General features: G+C 33.5%; 1 protein-coding gene across 1 annotated transcript in view; it reads left to right on the top strand.

The window, feature by feature from the left end:
- LOC110460002 (short stature homeobox protein 2-like) overlaps window positions 1-10,317 on the top strand; it is a 39,792-nt gene extending 29,475 nt beyond the window's left edge. The window contains exons 3-4 of the mRNA XM_021512687.1: window positions 3,909-3,966; window positions 9,989-10,317. Coding sequence (XP_021368362.1) covers window positions 3,909-3,966; window positions 9,989-10,317 — 387 coding nt within the window. The remainder of the gene's footprint in view (window positions 1-3,908; window positions 3,967-9,988) is intronic.
- The last annotated feature ends 13,354 nt before the right edge of the window (window positions 10,318-23,671 follow it).

The following is a 23,671-nucleotide window of genomic DNA, read 5'->3' as shown; positions in this document are numbered from 1 at the left end:
TGACGGGGCAGTCTGTGGTTTAACAGGCGACTATGAAGGCGGTGTTGATGTTGATAAGGTGTGAAACAGAGTTAATTATAGAAATCAGATAGATGGAAACGGCTGTTGTGTAGCATTGGCAAATTACAACAAAAATGGCGTTCCCTGTCGATCCTTCCTTTCCGGGCAAATTGAGGATTACTATTCTTCCTCTGGTTTTGGCTATTTTTCATGAGAATTTCCCAGTCCTTGTGACGATTACTGGTTTGTCATAGGTTTCCCAGGGGAAGTTGTTCGCTCACATTATACCAAGATAGTGTCAGCGGCAATTGATATTCTTTTCCTCCTTATTGAATAAGCCCGGTAACATTAGGCACAGCTCTCGTACGTTACTAATAATCTAGTTTGCAATAAATCCCAGTTCGGCTATTGTTCTCGTGTATTAGCGTGTTACACGATGACAATGATCAAATGACATTGATCATTGTCAAATCGCATCGTAAGAACCATACTTTTCATGTCCACGCTTGCCACCGCGATTCGCGACAAGAGGACATTGAGAGACCGCTGACGCACGGCACACAAGCAGCGCAATGTTAAAAAAAATACATCGGAAATTTGTCACAAGATTATCTGTCGATTTGTCAGCAGATAAAATTTGTCAAACTCTTTTCTAAAACGATTTAACAATTTGATTCTTTTTCAATATAAAGTCAAGTTGATTATCCCTAAAAGTGACTTGAACAGGAAATGACGCAATGAAATCCACGTTCGACCAAATTTACCGATAAATGTTTTGTTTTATATTTCATTATTTATGCATGTCAACCTTTCGTCGGATTTTATCCTCTAAATACCAAAAGATCCATCGGACATTTTACAACTTTGTATTTGTTCACACAGGGCGCTAGTCACAATATCTGAGTATGTATATAAAACAACAGTCCTGAATACTTTATATGGTTCGTTTGTGTTTCAAGTTATATTAACACCTATGGTCGTTTAGGAACGTACTAGGTTTTGGTGAAAACCGGAGCATCCAGAGAAACTGCCCCGCGTAGACTTCGAACCCGCGACCCAGTGGTGAAGAACTAGTTATCATAGATGGTCAGATGCCTTATCCACTCGGCAACCTGAATATGTTCTCATTTCATAATTTACCCTAAAGAATGGGTCTGCCTTTGCTATCCCTTTTTATCACATTCGTTACTCAAAACATGCATAGAATATAACAAACGAGACCAAAAACAATGCAAACGCTATACTTATTGTATCTTCCACCGACTTATGATGTTTTTATTCAACATTCATCACATGGCTGTCGTATTCTTCCGTGAATGCATCATGTCATATTTAAGGTATGATCTCAAGCAGTATGATCCATTATAACGTCATCAAATTACAATGAATGACGTTAGACTTGCAGATTATATATTCGCATGATGTCTTTATGCCTTTTGTCTCTAAAGTGATATCTATTTATTCCATTCCAAAAACTAACTCGAAAAAAGCCTAAATTTTGCAACTTCAACAAATATGTTTTCATTCATTTACACAATAGTGTACACCGTGTATCGCAAGCAAAGGTCATGCCGCCACTTCAGGCCTAGGTAAACCGTGTATCGCAAGCAAAGGTCATACCGCCACTTCAGGCCTAGGTACACCGTGTATCACAAGCTAGGACCATACCGCCACTTAACGTCTGGGTACACCGTGTATCTCAAGCAAAAGTCGTACCGCCACTTAATGTCTGGGTACACCGTGTATCACAAGCGAGGATCACACCGCCAGTTAACGCCTGGGTACACCATGTATTACAAGCAAAAGTCGTACCACCACTTAACGTCTGGGTACACCGTGTATCACAAGCTAGGATCATACTGCCAGTTAACGCCTGGGTACACCGTGTATTACAAGCAAAAGTCGTACCACCACTTAACGCCTGGGTACACCGTGTATCACAAGCAAAAGTCGTACCGCCACTTAACGTCTGGGTACACCGTGTATCACAAGCAAAAGTCGTACCACCACTTAATGTCTGGGTACATCGTGTATCACAAGCTAGGATCACACCGCCAGTTAACGCCTGGGTACACCGTGTATTACAAGCAAAAGTCGTACCACCACTTAACGCCTGGGTACACCGTGTATTACAAGCAAAAGTCGTACCGCCACTTAACGTCTGGGTACACCGTGTATCACAAGCAAAAGTCGCACCGCCACTTAACGCCTGGGTACACCGTGTATCACAAGCTAGGATCACACCGCCACTTAACGCTTGGGTACACTGTGTATCACAAGCAAAAGTCGTACTGCCACTTAATGTCAGGGTACACCGTGTATCACAAGCAAAAGTCGTACCGCCACTTAACGTCTGGGTACACCGTGTATCACAAGCTAGGACCAAACCGCCACTTAACATCTAGATACACCGTGTATCACAAGCGAGAGTCATACCACTACTGACGTTTCGATACACCGTGTATCACACGCGAGATACATAATCTTTGTCCGCCCCTATAGTAGTCCAAGCACGTAACAAGTGTGTATGTGTTGGTAATATCAAATCACGTCGTACCTTGTTACTACTTCGTGAATAGCTGAGCTGTAACTCACGAATGAAGAGTTGCATCGATATCTTTATTCCTTTAAATTCATTATTTTAACTACATTTATCACATAATTTACTGTATTATCCAGTGAATATACCCATGTCATATTTGTGTGTGTGTATTTACTCAAGTAATATGACCTTTCTGTCCTGTGATTGGTTGTAAGTTTCAATTGTTTCAATTGTGACGTCACGCCAAGGACGAGAACACAACGTCACAGACTTACGCACTAGAGTCAAAATGGCAGCTTTTTACAAGGTTGCATGAAAATTGTCGTTTTATACGAATAAAAGCCACAAATCTTGATTCTGTGAAAAAAAGGATCTTACACGCGTTTTCATTTCATATTAAATTTATAAAACTCGTCACGAATTTTTCATTTTAGCTTGCCAGAGGCTTGCTAAATTGATAAATTCTTAGACACGTTTGATAAATCTCATATGAAATAGAAACCCATTTAAGATCCTTTATGTATATAATACGGATATTTAAATTGACTGAAAAAACCTTCAATTTCAGCAAACAATATTATGTAAATTCATAATGCAGCCATTATGCCAACCTAATACAAAGTTCGTAATACTTAAATGCAATTCTAATATGTTACCTCTGGCCTATATTAGCGTTCATAACAATTACAAAATATTAATATAGGTATATCCTTAGCTTTCTAATACTAAATATGATTACATTACTCCATATGAATTATGCTTGAGTTTTGATATTATAATACAAATATAATGTTATTTCATTGCATGTCAACCAATCTATTGACAAAGTCTTTGACATCATAACGTTGTACTAGCACTTACATTTTAGCAATACTTTGAGACAGGTAAAATGTTAAAATTGCACTAACACTAGTTTTATAGTATTATCGTACAGTCACATTGTCGATAAGTGCAGTATTTAAATCACAATGTCAAGCATTAACTAACACAATCTTTGTAATTTTGATAAATCAAGGATTTGCTTCCATACACTGTGACAAGCCCACATTTCTTCTGCTCTCACAACGCGTCAGACAGTCTGAGTCTTTCCCTGAGATCGTTGTACATGTTCACTGTGCCAGTTCCTAGAAGAAATTCCCGGCTTTCTTCACTCTACTTGATCCCGTTCAATTACTTTTATAAAGTTAATACCGTTATCATACCGTTGGAGTTTCTATACACAGAGGGAATTAAGGAAATGGCCAAATTGATCAAGTTATAAAGCTGAAGAGAGGGTATAAATAAATAAATCGCATTAGCTACAAAGCAATACTTGATTGAAGTTGATGAAAGTAATACAAATTTGATTAACATCATATTTTCTCAGGTCTGGTTCCAAAATCGGCGAGCAAAGTGCCGCAAACACGAGAGTCAGATGCAGAAAGGTAAGAGGCTCCCCAAAGGGGAATTCTTGTTAAATGTTTTATTCAGATCAAGGTATTAGTGAAATGGTAGTTAAGTGAGCTCAGAGAGTGGCCTTTTACATTTGGTATAGTTCGGTGTTTTTTTGAATAAGTGTTTAGTCTCAATTCATGTTAACTGAAGAAGGTTATTACCTATTTAACACGCAATTATTTTAAGTTCGGATATTTAAAGTCTGTGATAAGCTTATATCTAAAATGCCCAAGCTATGAAACGTTTGAAAGTTAACATAACCATAGTGTGTATACTTTATATCTATACAATGTATATAATAGATTTGATCAAGGAGTTTTTACTATATATTTTATACTTTTTTTTTTAAAACTGTCCCCATGATATATTTGCAATAATTTGACGCTAAATTAATGAGCTGAGTTTCGCTTATGGCAATTGTCAAAGTATTAATTGATTGGTGTAAAGTTCATTGACATCAAATCTTTAAAGCGATACGGATGATCATGCTATCAAAACTTTGGTACAATGTATTAAGGTAAAGGAGCGGTTGGGTTGGTTTAACATTTTAAGTTTAATGAACTTCTTTTTAAATATGTTTTGGAGAGACAATGTACGAAATGGTTTTAATAAATTAAAGAAAAAATACATCCAGGTCAATGATAAGCAAAAATGGTATGCTGATTTGTTTTGAAATATCTATTAAAGTAATCCCGCTTCTGCTATTATTATGAATATAAACGTAATCGTTTGATGTAAGACTTGAACCCTATAGCCATAAGTTAAGGTTGTTTGAGAGTTTTTAACACACTATTTTGTAAATGCTAGTTTGATAATGATTCCACAAAAAACGTGTCTAATCACTCAAAAATATTTACATCAAAATAGTTTAAAACTAACATACACATAGATAAATGTATACCACAGTACACACGGCTTAACCAGTCGTAAAGTAAAAAACCAAAAACACAATTGGAAGTGTAAACTTGTTAAACAAAAGATTAAATTAACGCCTTAATTGTTAATTCGTTCTGGCCTTAAAGTTTTTAAATCAACTTATGCTTTATTGAGTCAAACTCGTATATCTTTATTGTAATAATACATTTCATTATATCCGATTACGTTTTGGGATATTTAGTTTTCACTAATGCTTTTTAATGGTCCGTTATCGAATGTTTGAACTTGTATTAATATAACAGTGAAAAATGTGTACAATTTCTCGATGTGTGGAACCAATTTGCATTTCCAGTGTCTTTGCAAACCAATAAAACAATTTAAATCCGGAATATTAGTGGTTAACGATATCAACACGGGAGTTTAATTTTTTTCCATGCATCATGTTCATTTGAAAAAGACACTGTATGACCTAATCAAGTTTCTATCGTTGCATATTTCAATATATTATAATATGTTCTCATGATATGTTTAATCAAAGACCCCGGTAGCTTTAAAAATGCTTTATTGATCGCTGATAAATTATCTTGTTGAACAACATACATTAAAAATAAACGTAATGACATGCATTTCCTATTTGGTGAATTTCCCTTTCTTTATTAATTGTATATGGTCTCAAAGAGTATTGCCAACATGCCAAGATAACAAATAGTTTAAACTTTGAATAGCAATAACTCATCAATTTAGTATAAGTTTGAGTTTGTTTCACTTGATAAACGGGTAGAACAAACAGTTCTTTATCTCTCTTTTTAATCTCTTTAATTTAATTATCTGAAATCAGGGGTAAATGAAACTTTTAGTTTAATCACTTTCTCTGTCATTAAAGTAATTGTTGTAATAAATCTCCTTTAAAATAAACTTGTATTAACACAAGCGATCGCCCGTTTTGGCCCTCTCCCTATAACAATCGTAACCACACAGATTCAATAGCCTGCTAGAAGCTGTGAAGTAGGCAGTACCGGTTACTTTTCATCTTCTTATTCAGAGTTCATCCAAGTAGATTAGGGCAAACCGGTTTACAATATCCATTATCTTCTGTTATTGTCGCACCTCCATTTAGAACACAAGCTTAATACGCCTCATACGGACCGTTTGCTGGAAGCGTGATTGCTTCAATTGGTCTAATTGACAGAGTGAAGCTGATACAAATGACGGCGATTGCCTCATACGGCGAGAAGACTCTCTTGACATAATGGCAGTGATTAATCAGATTTATTCTGGCAACAACCTTAGCCTCAGATATTACATTAGGCAATAGAAATGTTCAAGCTCAATAATGAGAAGTCAGTGAAAAGCGTTCCAATGAGAGGATCTGGAAGTCTAATTCACTCAGGGGCTTGCACAGGAACCATAATGGCTTCAATGCCACGTGAATCTTTGCAGAGACGGTTTTCTTTGATTGACTATTTATTTGAAATTCATGACTAAATAATACGATTCTGTGAAGCTTAATTTGGGAATAAAAATACATAATGAATTTATGAGTGTTAGATAAAAGTAATCACGGTATCAAATCCATGTTTATCATTCATTGCAAATATATTTCTCATAGGAATGAAATTGTCCTATTCCTTTGTGTTTTACTGAAGCTAATCCAGCCCAGTCATATACATTCTTCTAATTATACAATTTCTCTTATTTATGTTGCGCATACATACATTCTCACCCCCACTGTGTACGTAAGAGTACAATAGCCCTATTGTTCATGTAATTTAGATAATTCATCGGCAGATTATTTCGCGTCCTCTGCTTCAAGAACGGTTTTATCTTATTAAGTTACCAAGCCCCGGCTCCGCAATTAACCTTAACAATCAGGCTTCTCTAACTTAAATTGGCAAATTATTCTTCACAACAGTACACTGACTCGCAGATATAGCTTACGTTAGGATTAGAACATCCGTGAAAAAAAGTTCAGAAAATTAAATTCCATGTTGTATACAAACTTGTGTGATTCAATTTTGTTATCTGTCAGCAAAAAAAAAAAAATGAATCCGGAAGAAAAGTAATTCTTACAATTATATCGCAAAGCGTTTGTGTGTGTGTTTTCAAGAACAAAGCTGAGACGAGTCTGAATTAATTATATAAAAGGATATTCTGTTGGGGTTAAAACAAATTTATTTGCATTTCTACAAATGTAGAGTAATTATAAAGTTGCTTTTGGTTTCTAAATAGCACATTTGATGATAAAATATATATAAACCCCTGTTTTTAATGAAACACCGATGATCGGAATAGAAAATGGAAGATAATTTCTTATTTTTACGTCATATATGACAATGTAAGTCTTGCTTTACAAACTGTTAGGAATAAGAATGGTTGACGGTGTCTTTGATAATTTAACTGATAATTTGCCAATCATTTTCGGGAAACATCATAAAATATCCTTTCGGATCTTTTGGGGTTTTCTGATTTTTCTTTGGGATTTGGTTTGACTGCAGTTCCCGTTTCCTTGAGTTCCGGTTAACACCTGCTACGGTATTACTATGATATATATATATATATATATATATATATATATATATTTGTTGAGCTTTCAATTCACGAATAGTTAAAATTTGTAATACTGTAATTGTTTAGAATATGGTCGTCACAGATTTTAGAGCACGTGCAATAAAAAATAATTAAAATTCTTTGATATTTACGCCACATATAATATAACTTTGGTTGGTAATTTTCATAGTTATTTATTAGATATGAAAACTAAAACTACGAAGCGTATTAAAATAAATTTATAAACGCAATACAACATCAGAATTTGATAATGAAAGGACCAATATACAAATGACATAAGGTTTTACAGACTTGCGTGCCATTGCAACCACAATGTTCAATTTGATACAATGAAAATAACATATTAGTTTGATAATTGTCATATTTGTACTTATTCGGCTATCACGATGGACATTTTAAAAACAGTGTCGTATGTGCATATAACAAATAAATCGTTTACATTATAATATAATACAACATAATTTACGAACATCATGTACGTCAGTTAATAAACTATGATATAAAAATGGAGAAGGATTTATTTTAATTTTGTTAAGGTAAATATCAAAATATTATAAACGCCTTTGCCGACTTATAATTAGAAAATACAAAAACGTTTATGCAATTGTCTTTGTGTATTTGAAAAAACCCCACCATTTTATAGTTTAACTTATTATAAGGAGTTAAATGAAGAATAAACGATCCTCTATAGAAATAAGTGTCAAGGTTAGCAGTAAATGATACCGCTTACTTCCTTTCGTTTCGGTGTCTCCTACATTTGTAAGTGGCTGAGTTATTTCCTGTCGGCTTTGATTAAGGTGTATGTCCTTATGTGTTGAAGCTGCAACATACTATTTCTTTTACTTAAGTAATCAATAGCTTATATGTTTTGTGAATATGAGACATTTTAACAATCTTTATCTTTTTAAAAACTGTTTGGAAAAACAAATATTATACGAAACGGATTATTTCAGCGGTATCAGCCTGTGTGATTTCCTGTCTGTAGAACTGCGGTATGGTGTAGCCACTCGAGGCAACCCATTGTGTACAATAGGCCACAGCGGGCAGCCTCAGCCATTTTACTCTGTAGTGTGCCTCCAAATTAGTTCCTCTTCGCACAATTACAATATCGGATTGTATGATCAAAAGTCAAATTGACTTCATCAAGTATTTTATTGGAAAAGTGGCTGGCAAACATCTCGAGGCGGGCCAAATAGTATTGACAATTTAGCCTAAAACTAGAAATTTGAATAGCGTACTACTGGGGTATTAATGAAAACAAATATTTGGTCACAACTCTAGAGCAGGATGGGTTCCTAACCTACAGATTTCTCTTTTTCAAAAAAACCTGACCTTTTGTGTAGTGTTGATGAGAAGTGTCTCTCCAGCTCGTCTTTTCCGACGCCTCACCAGTTAACATATTCCTACGCTGAACCTAATGAAATAGGGCCGCGCACAAATTAACTAACATAAAGAACGTTAGCGGGAGTGATTAACGTTTTCAGTATCATTAGCACTGTATTTATAGCCGACAGTGGTCTGATTCCGCGATATTTCTTGTCAGAATGTTGCATATTGAATACAAACAATCCCTGGTAGCACCAATTATGATCGGCGACGGTTTGTCAGAGAATGATGAATTACAAATCATTGCCGGAATATGATAAAGTGTAATTGGTGACCCGCCATTGTTAAAACTCTCTAACGTCTGAAGACACATTTACATTGGAGATCGAAACATGTAGCCAATTTGTATATCTTATGATTTGTAAACATGTAAAAGGTTGATGAATGATGGCGTTATTCTATGGCCATCATGAATGTATAATTCATTTGTACGCTAGTCGAGACTTTCCTGCCAACAATGGTCCCGTCTACTTGACTGGTCAGAGATCCTAGCAATAGTACCCCAAACTGATGCTTGAAAAACTCGCTTGTGTATTTAAAACCTCATATTTTACCAATTCCTTAAATATATAATACATTTATATATGCAATGTATATATACACAACAGTTATACTTTATACCAAACCTTCCGGGTCAACAGACAATTTTATAACTTTTCTACAAAAATGTACATGTTTTATATGTAAACATTAAAAACTTAATTGATGTCAAACTTATAAACAGATGTGCATTATATTCGTCTTAATGTCGTTAATGCTAATTCATCTAGATAGTATGTAACGAATACTGGTTAAGCAAATACGCGTATATAGCTGACAGAAATATTTCTCATAGGATTTTCATGTATTAACAACATTACACACACTTGAATTGATTCACAAGAGGATATCGTAGGATTTCTAAGTCTGTATGTTCCAAAATATTCTTTATAAATGACATTCTTAATTTCAAGCAAATAGTTAATAGCTACAGACTACATGACAACGGAAGGGGAACGTTACAATTCCAGAAATGTTGAAACAAAAATTTATGATATTTATTGATAATTTTCTTTATAAATGTTCCCATAAATTTATGCAAAAAATTGTGTAAATAATTACTCTGGTATGTTAATATCCATCGTATTCCTATCTTTATTGGTCATTTTCAATAAAGTAAATTTAATTAAATTTATATTTTAGCTGGAATCATGATGCAGTCACAAGGAACTCCCCTGGACGCATGTAGGATGGCCCCGTTTGTCAATATGACCCAGGTTCCAAGGGAGCCCGTGGATCGCCTCCATTTTGCACCATTTCTACCTTACTACCAACTTCATGCTGCATCAGCAGCTGCGGCGTCGGCGACTCCACACCAGCCTATCCACCCATTACTGTTGTACCACCACCACTACGCCGCCGCTTTAAACTATGCTACGCTGCACGACAGTAGCTTTAAATCGTCTAAAAACTCGAGCATCGCCGACCTCCGGCTTAAGGCGAGGCAACATTTGGCCTCGCTTGGTATATGAGTGAATGAAACTAAAAACGATGTTTCGTGATCTATAGTCATCACTTAGAGACACGGCATTCTGATTGGATGCAGACGGTTTAACGTAGAACGATCTTGTTAGACAAACAAGGACAGAATATCATGCCATCTTTAAATTGGCACCGGGAATTATATGCTCTCTAAGTCACTTAGATGGGTAGTATACTCAACAAACAAGCATTTACCTCATATGAAATGTATGGGACCTGTATACTGTTGTCAGGAATATATAGTCTGTTTTTAATTGTGATGAATGTATCAAAATTAACACTAGAAATGGAGTGCATTTTTAACAGCTTCACCACAGCATATCAGTGCAGTTAATCAAAACAGGTCAGCGAGGTAAATCATGACACTTCTGAGTAGTTAACTGCGGTATTTGATAGGATCAAGATGAAAGTGTATTGGAACGTGTACATAATCACAAGTTACTATTATGTGGCGGTGAAACTAGTCACGCCATGTCACGAAATATCAGTACAGTTAACTCTAATGTATAAGTGAATCACGAAATGTCAATCAAGTTGATCTCGACATGTCAGTTAAGTTCATCACGACCTGTCAGTTCAGTTATCCAACAAATGTCAGTCAAGTTGATCACGACATGTCAGTTAAGGTCATCACGACATGTTAGTTCGGTTAACCATCAAATGTGAGTCAAGTTCATCACGACATTTCAGTTCAGTTATCCACCAAATGTCAGTCAAGTTTATCACGATATGGCAGTTAAGATCATCACGACATGTTAGTTCGGTTAACCATCAAATGCCAGTCAAGTTTATAACGATATGGCAGTTAAGGTCATCACCATATGTCAGTTTCAATTAATTGCGAAATGTCAGTCTGATTAACTATGATGTGTGAGTTAAGTTCATCACGACGTTTCGGTTTAATTAACCACTACATGTCAAGCTGGTTAATGACGAAATTTAAGTATAATTATATGTAACTATGACATGTTGAAGTAGTTAAACCAGTCAGATCAGTTTATCACGATATGTTGTAGTTACCCATAACATGCCGGTGTAGTTCATCACGACGTTAAAGTATAGCTAATCAATGTATTTGTATCAGTGTTTATTTGAATCAACACTGTATATTCTTACAACATTCACTTGATCTTAACAAATCCAGTGTTCAGTTCAATGTCATTACTGTGTTAAAAGTCGTTTTGACATCAACACCTCTGAGTGACTTTTGAATTATAGTGCAGTTTGCCAGAATATCTTAAGTTATTGACATTGCATCAACAATAACTGTGTAAGTATGACACATATATATATATATAAATTTATATGTATATTACATAAATGTTGGTGATTGTTTAATTTTTGCGTGCATTTAAAGTTCATTCTGTCTACGATTTCTTGTATATTCAAGAAAATTGATTTATTTAAACCATGCAAATTGAAAATTAACTTAGTATTTTATCACTTTGATCAAGCTAGCTTGAACGGTGAATCACAAATGTAACAATTATGTGATATCTAATTATATAAGTATATCTCCCTTACATTGTAAACATGATAGTTGAATGATTGTGTACTGTGAAAAAAAGAAAAAAATATCCTCGTGCAGATTATTTATTTATAGAATATACAAATTATAGATATATAGAATATATAGAGATATCAGAAATATTGCTAAAGCAAAAAATTACACACAGCAATCAATTTACAAGGTCACAAAGCGAACATTTCCACACGCGAAAAGTTCCTCCTTTGCAAGATTATTTTAGAGATGATCGTTGATTTGATACCTTTCCAATGTAATAACATTTATTGATCTTTTGTCACATTTTATGGTTTTTGTAATACCGAATCGTTATAAATATGATAGAGTTGAAATTAGGAGTAAAATGCCAAAGCAAAGAAGCTCAAATAATAAGCAAATACAACATACGTTATTAAGGTACAAATATGGCATGTTCAAAGGAACATGCATTGTAAGTTTGAATTCACTCTGGTATTTTTCATTCTTGTTGAACTCCTGGAATGATCTTACGCGGGAGATGTATGTCTCGTATCTAAAATACGTTAGTTAATTTGTTCTCATTATCCCTCTGTGAACCAAGGACATCTTTTTATAGCGACCCGTTTGTTGCACATCCTAACTCGATGGATTAGAGCGGTCCCTGGTGTCCTGGCGGACGACATGGGGATATCACAATATCGTTAAGTTAGACAATAGACATTTATCTTTATAATCAACAATTAACTGCATGGGTATTTTGTTATCAGAATTTATATTGTACCCTCCCCGTTCATACATGTTTGAAATAGAAATATTATCTCGGTGGGTTTTTTTACAGTTAAGAAGGTTTTGAATAAAAACAATCAATTTTTATAAAATTTATGTAATGAAACCCATTCGTCATACAAACATTGGACATGTTTTTACCGATCATAAAAAAAAGGTATTTTCATGAATCAATATGGAGTACATCTGATAAATAGAGAACTTAAGTGGAGTTAGCTATGTGCTATTTATTATTACAGCGTGCTTGATAAGACAATTAATGTGTTAATACTATGTTAATTTACATTATATTTAACTTAATTATAACTATATCATGTATAACTTTGTATTACCCTGTTATTACGTGTAAATAATACCGTACCAATGTATATTGATATGTTACGATTTTAACTAATTTGTAAATAAAGGAAACCATACATTTCACTGGAGTATTTTGTGATAATTTCAAATTCACAGAAGCATTTGGTGATACCATAAAATACACAGAAACATTTTATGAAACCATACGATGCATCTGACTATTTTGTGCTACCATATAACACATTGGAATATTTTTTGATACCAAACAATACATAAGAAAATACCATACCATACAATACACAGTAATATTTTTTGATACAATACACGTGAACATTTGGTGATACCATACAAAACCTGGGAACATAAGGTGACACCATACTAAACATTGGAACATAAGTTGATACCATACAATAATTGAAACATAAGGTGATACAATACTAAACCTTGGAACATAAGTTGATACCATACAATAATTGAAACATAAGGTGACACCATACTAAACCTTGGAACATAAGTTGATACCATACAATAATTGAAACATACAATAATTGGAACATAAGGTGATACCATACAATAATTGGAACATAAGGTGATACCATACAATACCTTGGAATATAAGGTGATACCATACAATAATTGGAACATAAGGTGATAACATACAATAATTGGATCATAAGGTGATACCATACAATAATTGGAACATAAGGTGATACAATACTAAACCTTGGAACATAAGTTGATACCATACAATAATTGAAACATAAGGTGACACCATACTAAACCTTGGAACATAAGTTGATACCATACAATAATTGAAACATACAATAATTGGAACATAAGGTGATACCATACAATAATTGGAACATAAGGTGATACCATACAATACCTTGGAATATAAGGTGATACCATACAATAATTGGAACATAAGGTGATAACATACAATAATTGGATCATAAGGTGATACCATACAATAATTGGAACATAAGGTGATACAATACTAAACCTTGGAACATAAGTTGATACCATACAATAATTGAAACATAAGGTGACACCATACTAAACCTTGGAACATAAGTTGATACCATACAATAATTGAAACATACAATAATTGGAACATAAGGTGATACCATACAATAATTGGAACATAAGGTGATACCATACAATACCTTGGAATATAAGGTGATACCATACAATAATTGGAACATAAGGTGATAACATACAATAATTGGAACATAAGGTGATACCATACAATAATTGGAACATAAGGTGATACCATACAATACATTTGAACATAAGGTGACACCATACATTACATTGAAACATAAGGTGACACCATACAATACATTGAAACATAAGGTGATACCATACAATAAAATCGACTGGTTCGCCCGTTGTCAGTATAATGTGACCGGGTGGGGCGTCCTGCTGGGTGTCTTCGGCAGTATGTCTCAGTGAGGTAGCACTATAAAGTCGGCATCAGTTCCGCGCTATCACAAGGAGACAGACACGAACATATCGCAGCCTCTCAAAATACACACACATACACCACACGCATGCATCTTGCACACAGGGGAGGCCGTCCTTAAATCACCTTAGCTGTTAATAGGACGTTAAACCAAATCAAACAAACAAACAAACCATACAATAATTGGAACATACGGTGACACCATACAATACGTTGAAACATAAGGTGACACCATACAATACATTGAAACATAAGGTGATGCCATACAATAATTTGAACATTTTGTGATACCATACAATAATTGGAACATAAGGTGATACCACACAATAATTGGAACATAAGGTGATACCATACAATACATTGGAACATAAGGTGATAACATACGATAATTGGAACAAGGTGATACCATACCATAATTGGAACATAAGGTGATACCACACAATAATTGGTACATAAGGTGATACCATACAATAATTGGAACATAAGGTGATAACATACGATAATTGGAACATAAGGTGATACCATACGATAATTGGATCACAAGGTGATAACATACGATAATTGGAACATAAGGTGATACCATACGATAATTGGATCACAAGGTGATAACATACGATAATTGGAACATAAGGTGATACCATACAATACATTGGAACATTTTGTGATATAATACAATATATTTAAACATTCTGTGTTATAAAACAATACATTAAAACATTCTATGGAATAATACAATACATTGGAACATTCTGTGGTATAATACAATACATTGGAACATTCGGTGGTATAATACAATACATTGGAACATAACTTAATACCGTACAATAATTGGAACATAAGGTGATATCATACAATTATTGGAACATAAGGTGATACCATACAATAATTGGAACATAAGGTGATGCCATACAATAATTGGAACATAAGGTGTGACCATACAATAATTGGAACAAGGTGATACCATACAACAATTGGAACATAAGGTGATTCCATACAATAATTGGAACACAAGGTAATATCATACAATAATTGGAGCATAAGTTGATATCACCATACTAAACATTGGAACATAAGTTGATACCATACAATAATGGGCACATAAGGTGATACCATGGAATAATTGGAACATAGGGGGATACCATACAATAATTTGAACATAAGGTGATACCACACAATAATTGGTACATAAGGTGATACCATACAATAATTGGAACATAAGGTGATATCATACAATAATTGGAGCATAAGTTGATATCATACAATAATTGGAACACAAGGTGATATCATACAATAATTGGAACATAAGGTGAGACCATACAATCCATACAATAATTGAAACATAAGGTGATACAATACAATAATTGGAACATAAGTTGAGACCATACAATAATTGGAGCATATAAGGTGATACCATACAATAATTGGGTCATAAGGTGATACAATGTATTATATGGTATCTCCTTTTGTTCCAATTATTGTACGGTATCAACTTATAATACAATACATTGGAACATAAGTTGATATCATACAATAATTGGAACACAAGGTGATATCATACAATAATTGGAACACAAGGTGATATCATACAATAATTGGAACACAAGGTGATATCATACAATAATTGGAACACAAGGTGATATCATACAATAATTGGAACAAGGTGATACCATACAATACATTGGAACATTCTGTGGTATAATACAATACATTGGAACATAAGTTGATACCGTACAATAATTGGAACAAAAGGTGATACCATATAATACATTGGGTCATAAGGTGATACAATACAATAATTGGGTCATAAGGTGATTCCATACAATAATTGGAACATAAGGTGATACCATACGTGATACCATACAATACCTTGGAATATAAGGTGATACCATACAATAATTGGAACACAAGGTACTATCATACAATAATTGGAACATAAGGTGAGACCATACAATAATAGGAACATAAGTTTATACCATACAATAATTGGAACATAAAGTGATACCATACAATAATTGGAACATAAGGTGATACAATACAATAATTGGAACATAAGGTGATTCCATACAATAATTGGAACAAGGTGATACCATACAATAATCGGAACATAAGGTGATACCATACAATAATTGGGTCATAAGGTGATACAATACAATAATTGGGTCATAAGGTGATTCCATACAATAATTGTAACATAAGGTGATACCATACAATAATTGGAACACGGTGATACCATACAATAATTGGAACATAAGGTGAGACCATACGATAATTGGAACATAAGTTTATACCATACAATAATTGGAACATAAGTTGATACCATACAATAATTGGAACAAGGTGATACCATACAATAATTGGAACATAGGGTGATACCATACAATAATTGGAACATAAGGTGACACCATACAATAATTGGAACAAGGTGATACCATACAATAATTGGATCATAAGGTGATTCCATACAATAATTGGTACATAAAGGTGATACCACACAATAATTGGTACATAAGGTGATACCATACAATAATTGGATCATAAGTTGATATCATACAATAATTGGAACATAAGTTTATACCATACAATAATTGGAACATAAGGTGCTACCATACAATAATTGGAACAAGGTGATACCATACAATAATTGGATCATAAGGCGATACCATACAATAATTGGAACATAGGGTGATACCATACAATAATTGCAACATAAGGTGATATCATACAATAATTGGAACAAGGTGATACCATACAATAATCGGAACATAAGGTGATACCATACAATAATTGGGTCATAAGGTGATACAATACAATAATTGCGTCATAAGGTGATTCCATACAATAATTGGAACATAAGGTGATATCATACAATAATTTGAACATAAGGTGATATCATACAATAATTGGAACAAGGTGATACCATACAATAATCGGAACATAAGGTGATACCATACAATAATTGGGTCATAAGGTGATACAATACAATAATTGCGTCATAAGGTGATTCCATACAATAATTGGAACATAAGGTGATACCATACATTAATTGCAACAAGGTGATACCATACAATAATTGGAACATAAGGTGAGACCATACGATAATTGGAACATAAGTTTATACCATACAATAATTGGAACATAAAGTGATACCATACAATAATTGGAACAAGGTGATACCATACAATAATTGGAACATAGGGTGATACCATACAATAATTGCAACATAAGGTGATATCATACAATAATTGGAACAAGGTGATACCATACAATAATCGGAACATAAGGTGATACCATACAATAATTGGGTCATAAGGTGATACAATACAATAATTGGAACATAAGGTGATTCCATACAATAATTGGAACATAAGGTGATACCATACGTGATACCATACAATACCTTGGAATATAAGGTGATACCATACAATAATTGGAACATAAGGTGATAACATACAATAATTGGAACAAGGTGATACCATACAATAATTGGATCATAAGGCGATACCATACAATAATTGGAACATAGGGTGATACCATACAATAATTGGAACATAAGGTGAGACCATACGATAATTGGAACATAAGTTTATACCATACAATAATTGGAACATAAGTTGATACCATACAATAATTGGAATATAAGGTGATACCATACAATAATTGGAACATAAGGTGAACATAAGGTGATACCATACAATAATTGGAAAAAGTTGATACCATACAATAATTGGAACATAAGGTGATTCCATACAATAATTGGTACATAAAGGTGATACCACACAATAATTGGTACATAAGGTGATACCATACAATAATTGGATCATAAGTTGATATCATACAATAATTGGAACATAAGTTTATACCATACAATAATTGGAACATAAGGGGATACCATACAATAATTGGAACAAAGTGATACCATACAATAATTGGAACATAAGGTGAACATAAGGTGATACCATACAATAATTGGAAAAAGTTGATACCATACAATAATTGGAACATAAGGTGATACAATACAATAATTGGAACATAAGGTGATACCATACAACAATTGGAACAAGGTGATACCATACAATAATTGGAACATAAGGTGAACATAAGGTGATACCATACAATAATTGGAACAAGGTGATCCCATACAATAATTGGAACATAAGGTGATACCATACGATAATTGGAACAAGGTGATACCATACAATAATTGGATCATAAGGCGATACCATACAATAATTGGAACATAAGGTGATAACATACAATAATTGGAACAAGGTGATACCATACAATAATTGGAACATAAGGTGATACCATACAATAATTGGAACACAAGGTAATATCATACAATAATTGGAACATAAGGTGAGACCATACAATAATTGGAACATAAGTTTATACCATACAATAATTGGAACATAAGGTGATACCATACAATAATTGGAACAAGGTGATACCATACAATAATTGGAACATAAGGTGATACCACACTATAATTGGAACATAAGTTGATACCATACAATAATTGGAACATAAGGTGATATCATACAATAATTGGAACATAAGGTGATACCATACAATACATTGGAACATTTTGTGATATAATACAATATATTTAAACATTCTGTGTTACAAAACAATACATTAAAACATTCTGTGGAATAATACAATACATTGGAACATTCTGTGGTATAATCCAATACATTTGAACATTCTGTGGTATAATACAATACATTGGAACATAAGTTGATACCGTACAATAATTGGAACATAAGGTGATACCATACAATAATTGGAACATAAGTTGATATCATACAATAATTTGAACATAAGTTGATATCATACAATAATTGGAACATAAGTTGATATCATACAATAATTGGAACATAAGGTGATATCATACAATACATTGGAACATAACTTGATACCATACAATAATTGAAACATAAGGTGATACCATACAATAATTGGAACATAAGGTGATATCATACAATAATTGGAACATAAGTTGATATCATACAATTATTGGAACATAAGGTGATACCATACAATACATTGGAAAATAAGGTGATAACATACAATAATTGGAACAAGGTGATACCATACAATAATTGGAACATAAGGTAACACCATACAATACATTGAAACATAAGGTGATTCCATACAACACATTGGAACATCAGGTGATATCATACAATAATTGGAACATAAGGTGATACCATACAATAATTGGAACATAAGGTGAGACCATACAATAATTGGAACATAAGGTGATAACATACAATACATTGGAAAATAAGGTGATACCATACAATACATTGGAACATAAGGTGATACCATACAATAATTGGAACATAAGGTGACACCATACAATACATTGAAACATAAGGTGATACCATACAACACATTGGAACATCAGGTGATATCATACAATAATTGGAACATAAGGTGATACCATACAATAAATTGGAACATTTTGTGATATAATACAATATAATTAAACATTCTGTGTTATAATACAACATTCAAACATTCTGTGGTATAATACAATACATTGGAACATAACTTAATACCGTACAATAATTGGAACATAAGGTGATACCATACAATAATTGGAACATAAGGTGATAACATACAATACATTGGAAAATAAGGTGATACCATACAATACATTGGAACATTTTGTGATATAATACAATATATTTAAACATTCTGTGTTATAATACAACATTAAAACATTCTGTGGTATAACACAATACATTGGAACATTCTGTGGTATAATACAATACATTGGAACATTCTGTGGTATAATACAATACATTGGAACAGTTTGTGGTATAATACAATACATTGGAACATTCTGTGGTATAATACAATACATTGGAACATTTTGTGATACCATACAATTTATTGGAACATTTGACGATATCGTCCAATACAACGGAATATTTTGTGACACCATTCAATATACTTGAACAGCATTTTGTGATACCTTACAATACACTGGAGTATTATTTTGTGATGCATTTCGCATACATTGGAACATTGTATGATGCCATACACATGACAAACAAACTATCTAATTGTACAGTTGCACATCGATCAATTAAAAAGCCATATGCATGTAGATGTTCCCAAAAGAGTGATAGTTTGTTATCATATTTAACTTCAGTTAATTCATTTTCAAATTAAAAAATACACGAGGTTTACCAAGTGTCTTTAACGAATTGAAAGGAAACTAATGACAGTTATATCAACATGATAACCAACTATCACTCGTTTTTTTTTTTTTTATCTAATTCGAGTTAGTGATTTGTCGAATTGTATGAAGACACGGGGTTTACCGTTTAACGATTTGAAATTGAACCAATGAGATAAACATGATGACCAACAAATTCAAGTTTGAGAACTTTATTCTCCCATAAATTTAAATAAACATCTAGAAAATCATATGTTTACCTTTGCGATATTTATTTTCTGTTTGCTACGTGACGTCATAATTCAAATATTGAAATAACGTCGGAAACCCCGGTCAATCAAAGGTTGATGAGAGTTATCCAGTGATTAGGAATATTTGAAAATGTGAATACAACGAAATCAAGAATACATGTATCATGTCATTGCTGTAGATGTTTTTAAGTATGTGTCGAGAAGATATTGTGCATTGAAACCCCATGTTCTTAATGACTATAATGTGAAAAATTCACACACTACTAACCAACTATTGAGCAACTTGGGCTATAGTGTTACCAACTACTGGATAACCATATGATAAAGTTTTCAACATAGAAGAAGAATTTAATATAATAGATATACAACAAGTTCGTTTTCAAATCTATGCTGATGGTGATGACGTTATACTGTCAACATAAGGCGGATCTGTCGTTGTTCTAATTGTTTCCACTAATGTTGGCCTTTTTAATAATATACACGGTAGGAAACCACATGTAATAAATGATTCATAGTCAAATTCGTCGCAGATTGTCTCTTTTCAGTTATAACACAATAACCATTCCATACATCCATATAAACTGGCATCATTAGAGACTCCGTTTCTTCACACATCTACGGCACAGCAAGGTGTTGATGGGATCAGCTTTCAGGCAATGACAAATTAGTTAGATAATAATTAATTTACATATAGCGAGCGAATTCATTTTAGAATCATCAAATAACACTGTCGCTACAACAATATCAATCATAATTGTGTGAGAATAATAACCCAAGTGAAAATGACATTTTGTGCAGACAAATAATTTAATTTAGGGGAAAATATGAGAGCAAGGTGGCAATTGAATGAGTTCTATCACCACAAAAAGTACACGAATTTAGAAAGATGATGCTGTCTGTTAATAATTTATTGGAACGGTTAGGGCGACAGGATAAATAACGTCGCAAACGCAACCAGATCTGTGCAGTATGTTTTCGTGATGTTAATTTGATTAGTGTACCGAGGGAACACGCACGTCCATTTGTCGCTTGGGTTGGGTACTGTATCCAATTCGATAAGGTCGGAGATGGACGAAGGCTAATTCTCGTGTGAAATCACGTGTCATCTCCATTAGAATCACTTACACGGCACACCAGGAAAACGTTTATCTCCCTTTAGTAATAAAGAAAACCTTTCAGATAAATATACAGCAATGCAATGTTTTCATTCGTAGAGTCAAAATATGGTGTAAGAATAATTAAATACATTATATGTATATAGAACGATGATCGTAACACACACAGACGTGTGGTGATAGATCTAGATACAGCATAACAAAATGTATTACATTGCATCATACGTCTGCTTCTTCCTTCTAGGACCCATCAATGATGCTAGAGGCCAAAATGATGGCAATCTTAATTTGTCTAAACTACTGTTGAAAAAGAACGGGATTTTTTTTCACCGCCATTAGCTGTATATCTTATATATTATCATTAGTTTGACCTTGTGTGTTAAACTCAACCCTTTAACCTATAATTATCTCGATTTTAAGATGCACTGGTTTATTTCAAATAGAATAATTTGTATCGTGTGTATGAACTATGCCACTACTCAAAAACGATAGCTATGGCCATCAGAACTACATATTCTATTTGTTGTGTATGATGATATTGTAAACTCATCAAAATTTACCAAACCAATATCTGTTACTAGTTAAGCTATTTGTTTTGCTGATCACGATTTGACTTAAATAGTAAATAAACAGACATGGCACATTTGAATTGACCTTATATCTGTTAGTTTCAGGCGATTATCCATGTACATATTTAGTAATGACATTATGCTATTCCATATGTTCTCATCAATAACATATAATAGTGTGAGGATACTATTTATCCTTTTATGCATTCTATCAAACATTCATCTTTACGTAAACATATTCGTTGTGCTACAGTGCAACTGTATGATAAAATACAGGAAGTGTAGGTTTTTGTGATATAAAATAAGTGACATCAAATAAATTCTACAACACAGCACACAAGGTCAAACTTATGATATCATGTATGAGATATTTAACTCATTGCGGTGAAAAAATACATCACACACCGTTTACACACAAGATGGTCGAACATATGTAAACAATACGTCACGTGTTTACCGGCTACAGTCACTGATTACAGCCTAGCATCATACACAGTATACACGTCACGTGTTTACGGGCTACGGTCAGGGATTACACAGTATGATAACAGCCTAGCATTATACACAGTATACACGTCGCGTGTTTACGGGCTACGGGAACTCAGTTAACTCATTTCTACATTACCAACTACAATCATGATAAAACCTCTATATGTTTCACAGGCTACAACACATCTCTTACAGGCTATCATATGGCATACTTCATCTTATGTACACCTCATAAATACTATTATAATTATAAGTCGCAATAGTTACATACTGTAAAACTCGAAATTCTGGCGTGTAGAAATGTTACTTAAACTGATCGCGGCGTAGAAATGTTACTTAAACTGATCGCGGCGTAGAAATGTTACTTAAACTGATCGCAGTGTAGAAATGTTACTTAAACTGATCGCGGTGTTGAAATGTTACTTAAACTGATCGCGGTGTAGAAATGTTACTTAAACTGATCGCGGTGTAGAAATGTTACTTAAACTGATCGCAGTGTAGAAATGTTACTTTAACTGATCGCGGTGTAGAAATGTTACCTAAACTGATCGCGGTGTAGAAATGTTACTTAAACTGATTGCGGTGTAGAGATGTTTGCGGTTGCACTGCACTGTTTCTAAAATGTGTTTATTCTCTCGTGTATGGATATTTTATCACAAGTGTACCAAACGCGAAAAAAACGAGAGTGATTCCACA

This window comes from Mizuhopecten yessoensis, unplaced genomic scaffold (genome assembly GCF_002113885.1).
Source record: "Mizuhopecten yessoensis strain PY_sf001 unplaced genomic scaffold, ASM211388v2 scaffold10281, whole genome shotgun sequence".
Taxonomy (NCBI): domain Eukaryota; kingdom Metazoa; phylum Mollusca; class Bivalvia; order Pectinida; family Pectinidae; genus Mizuhopecten; species Mizuhopecten yessoensis.
This window is presented reverse-complemented; position numbering and strand designations above follow the sequence as displayed.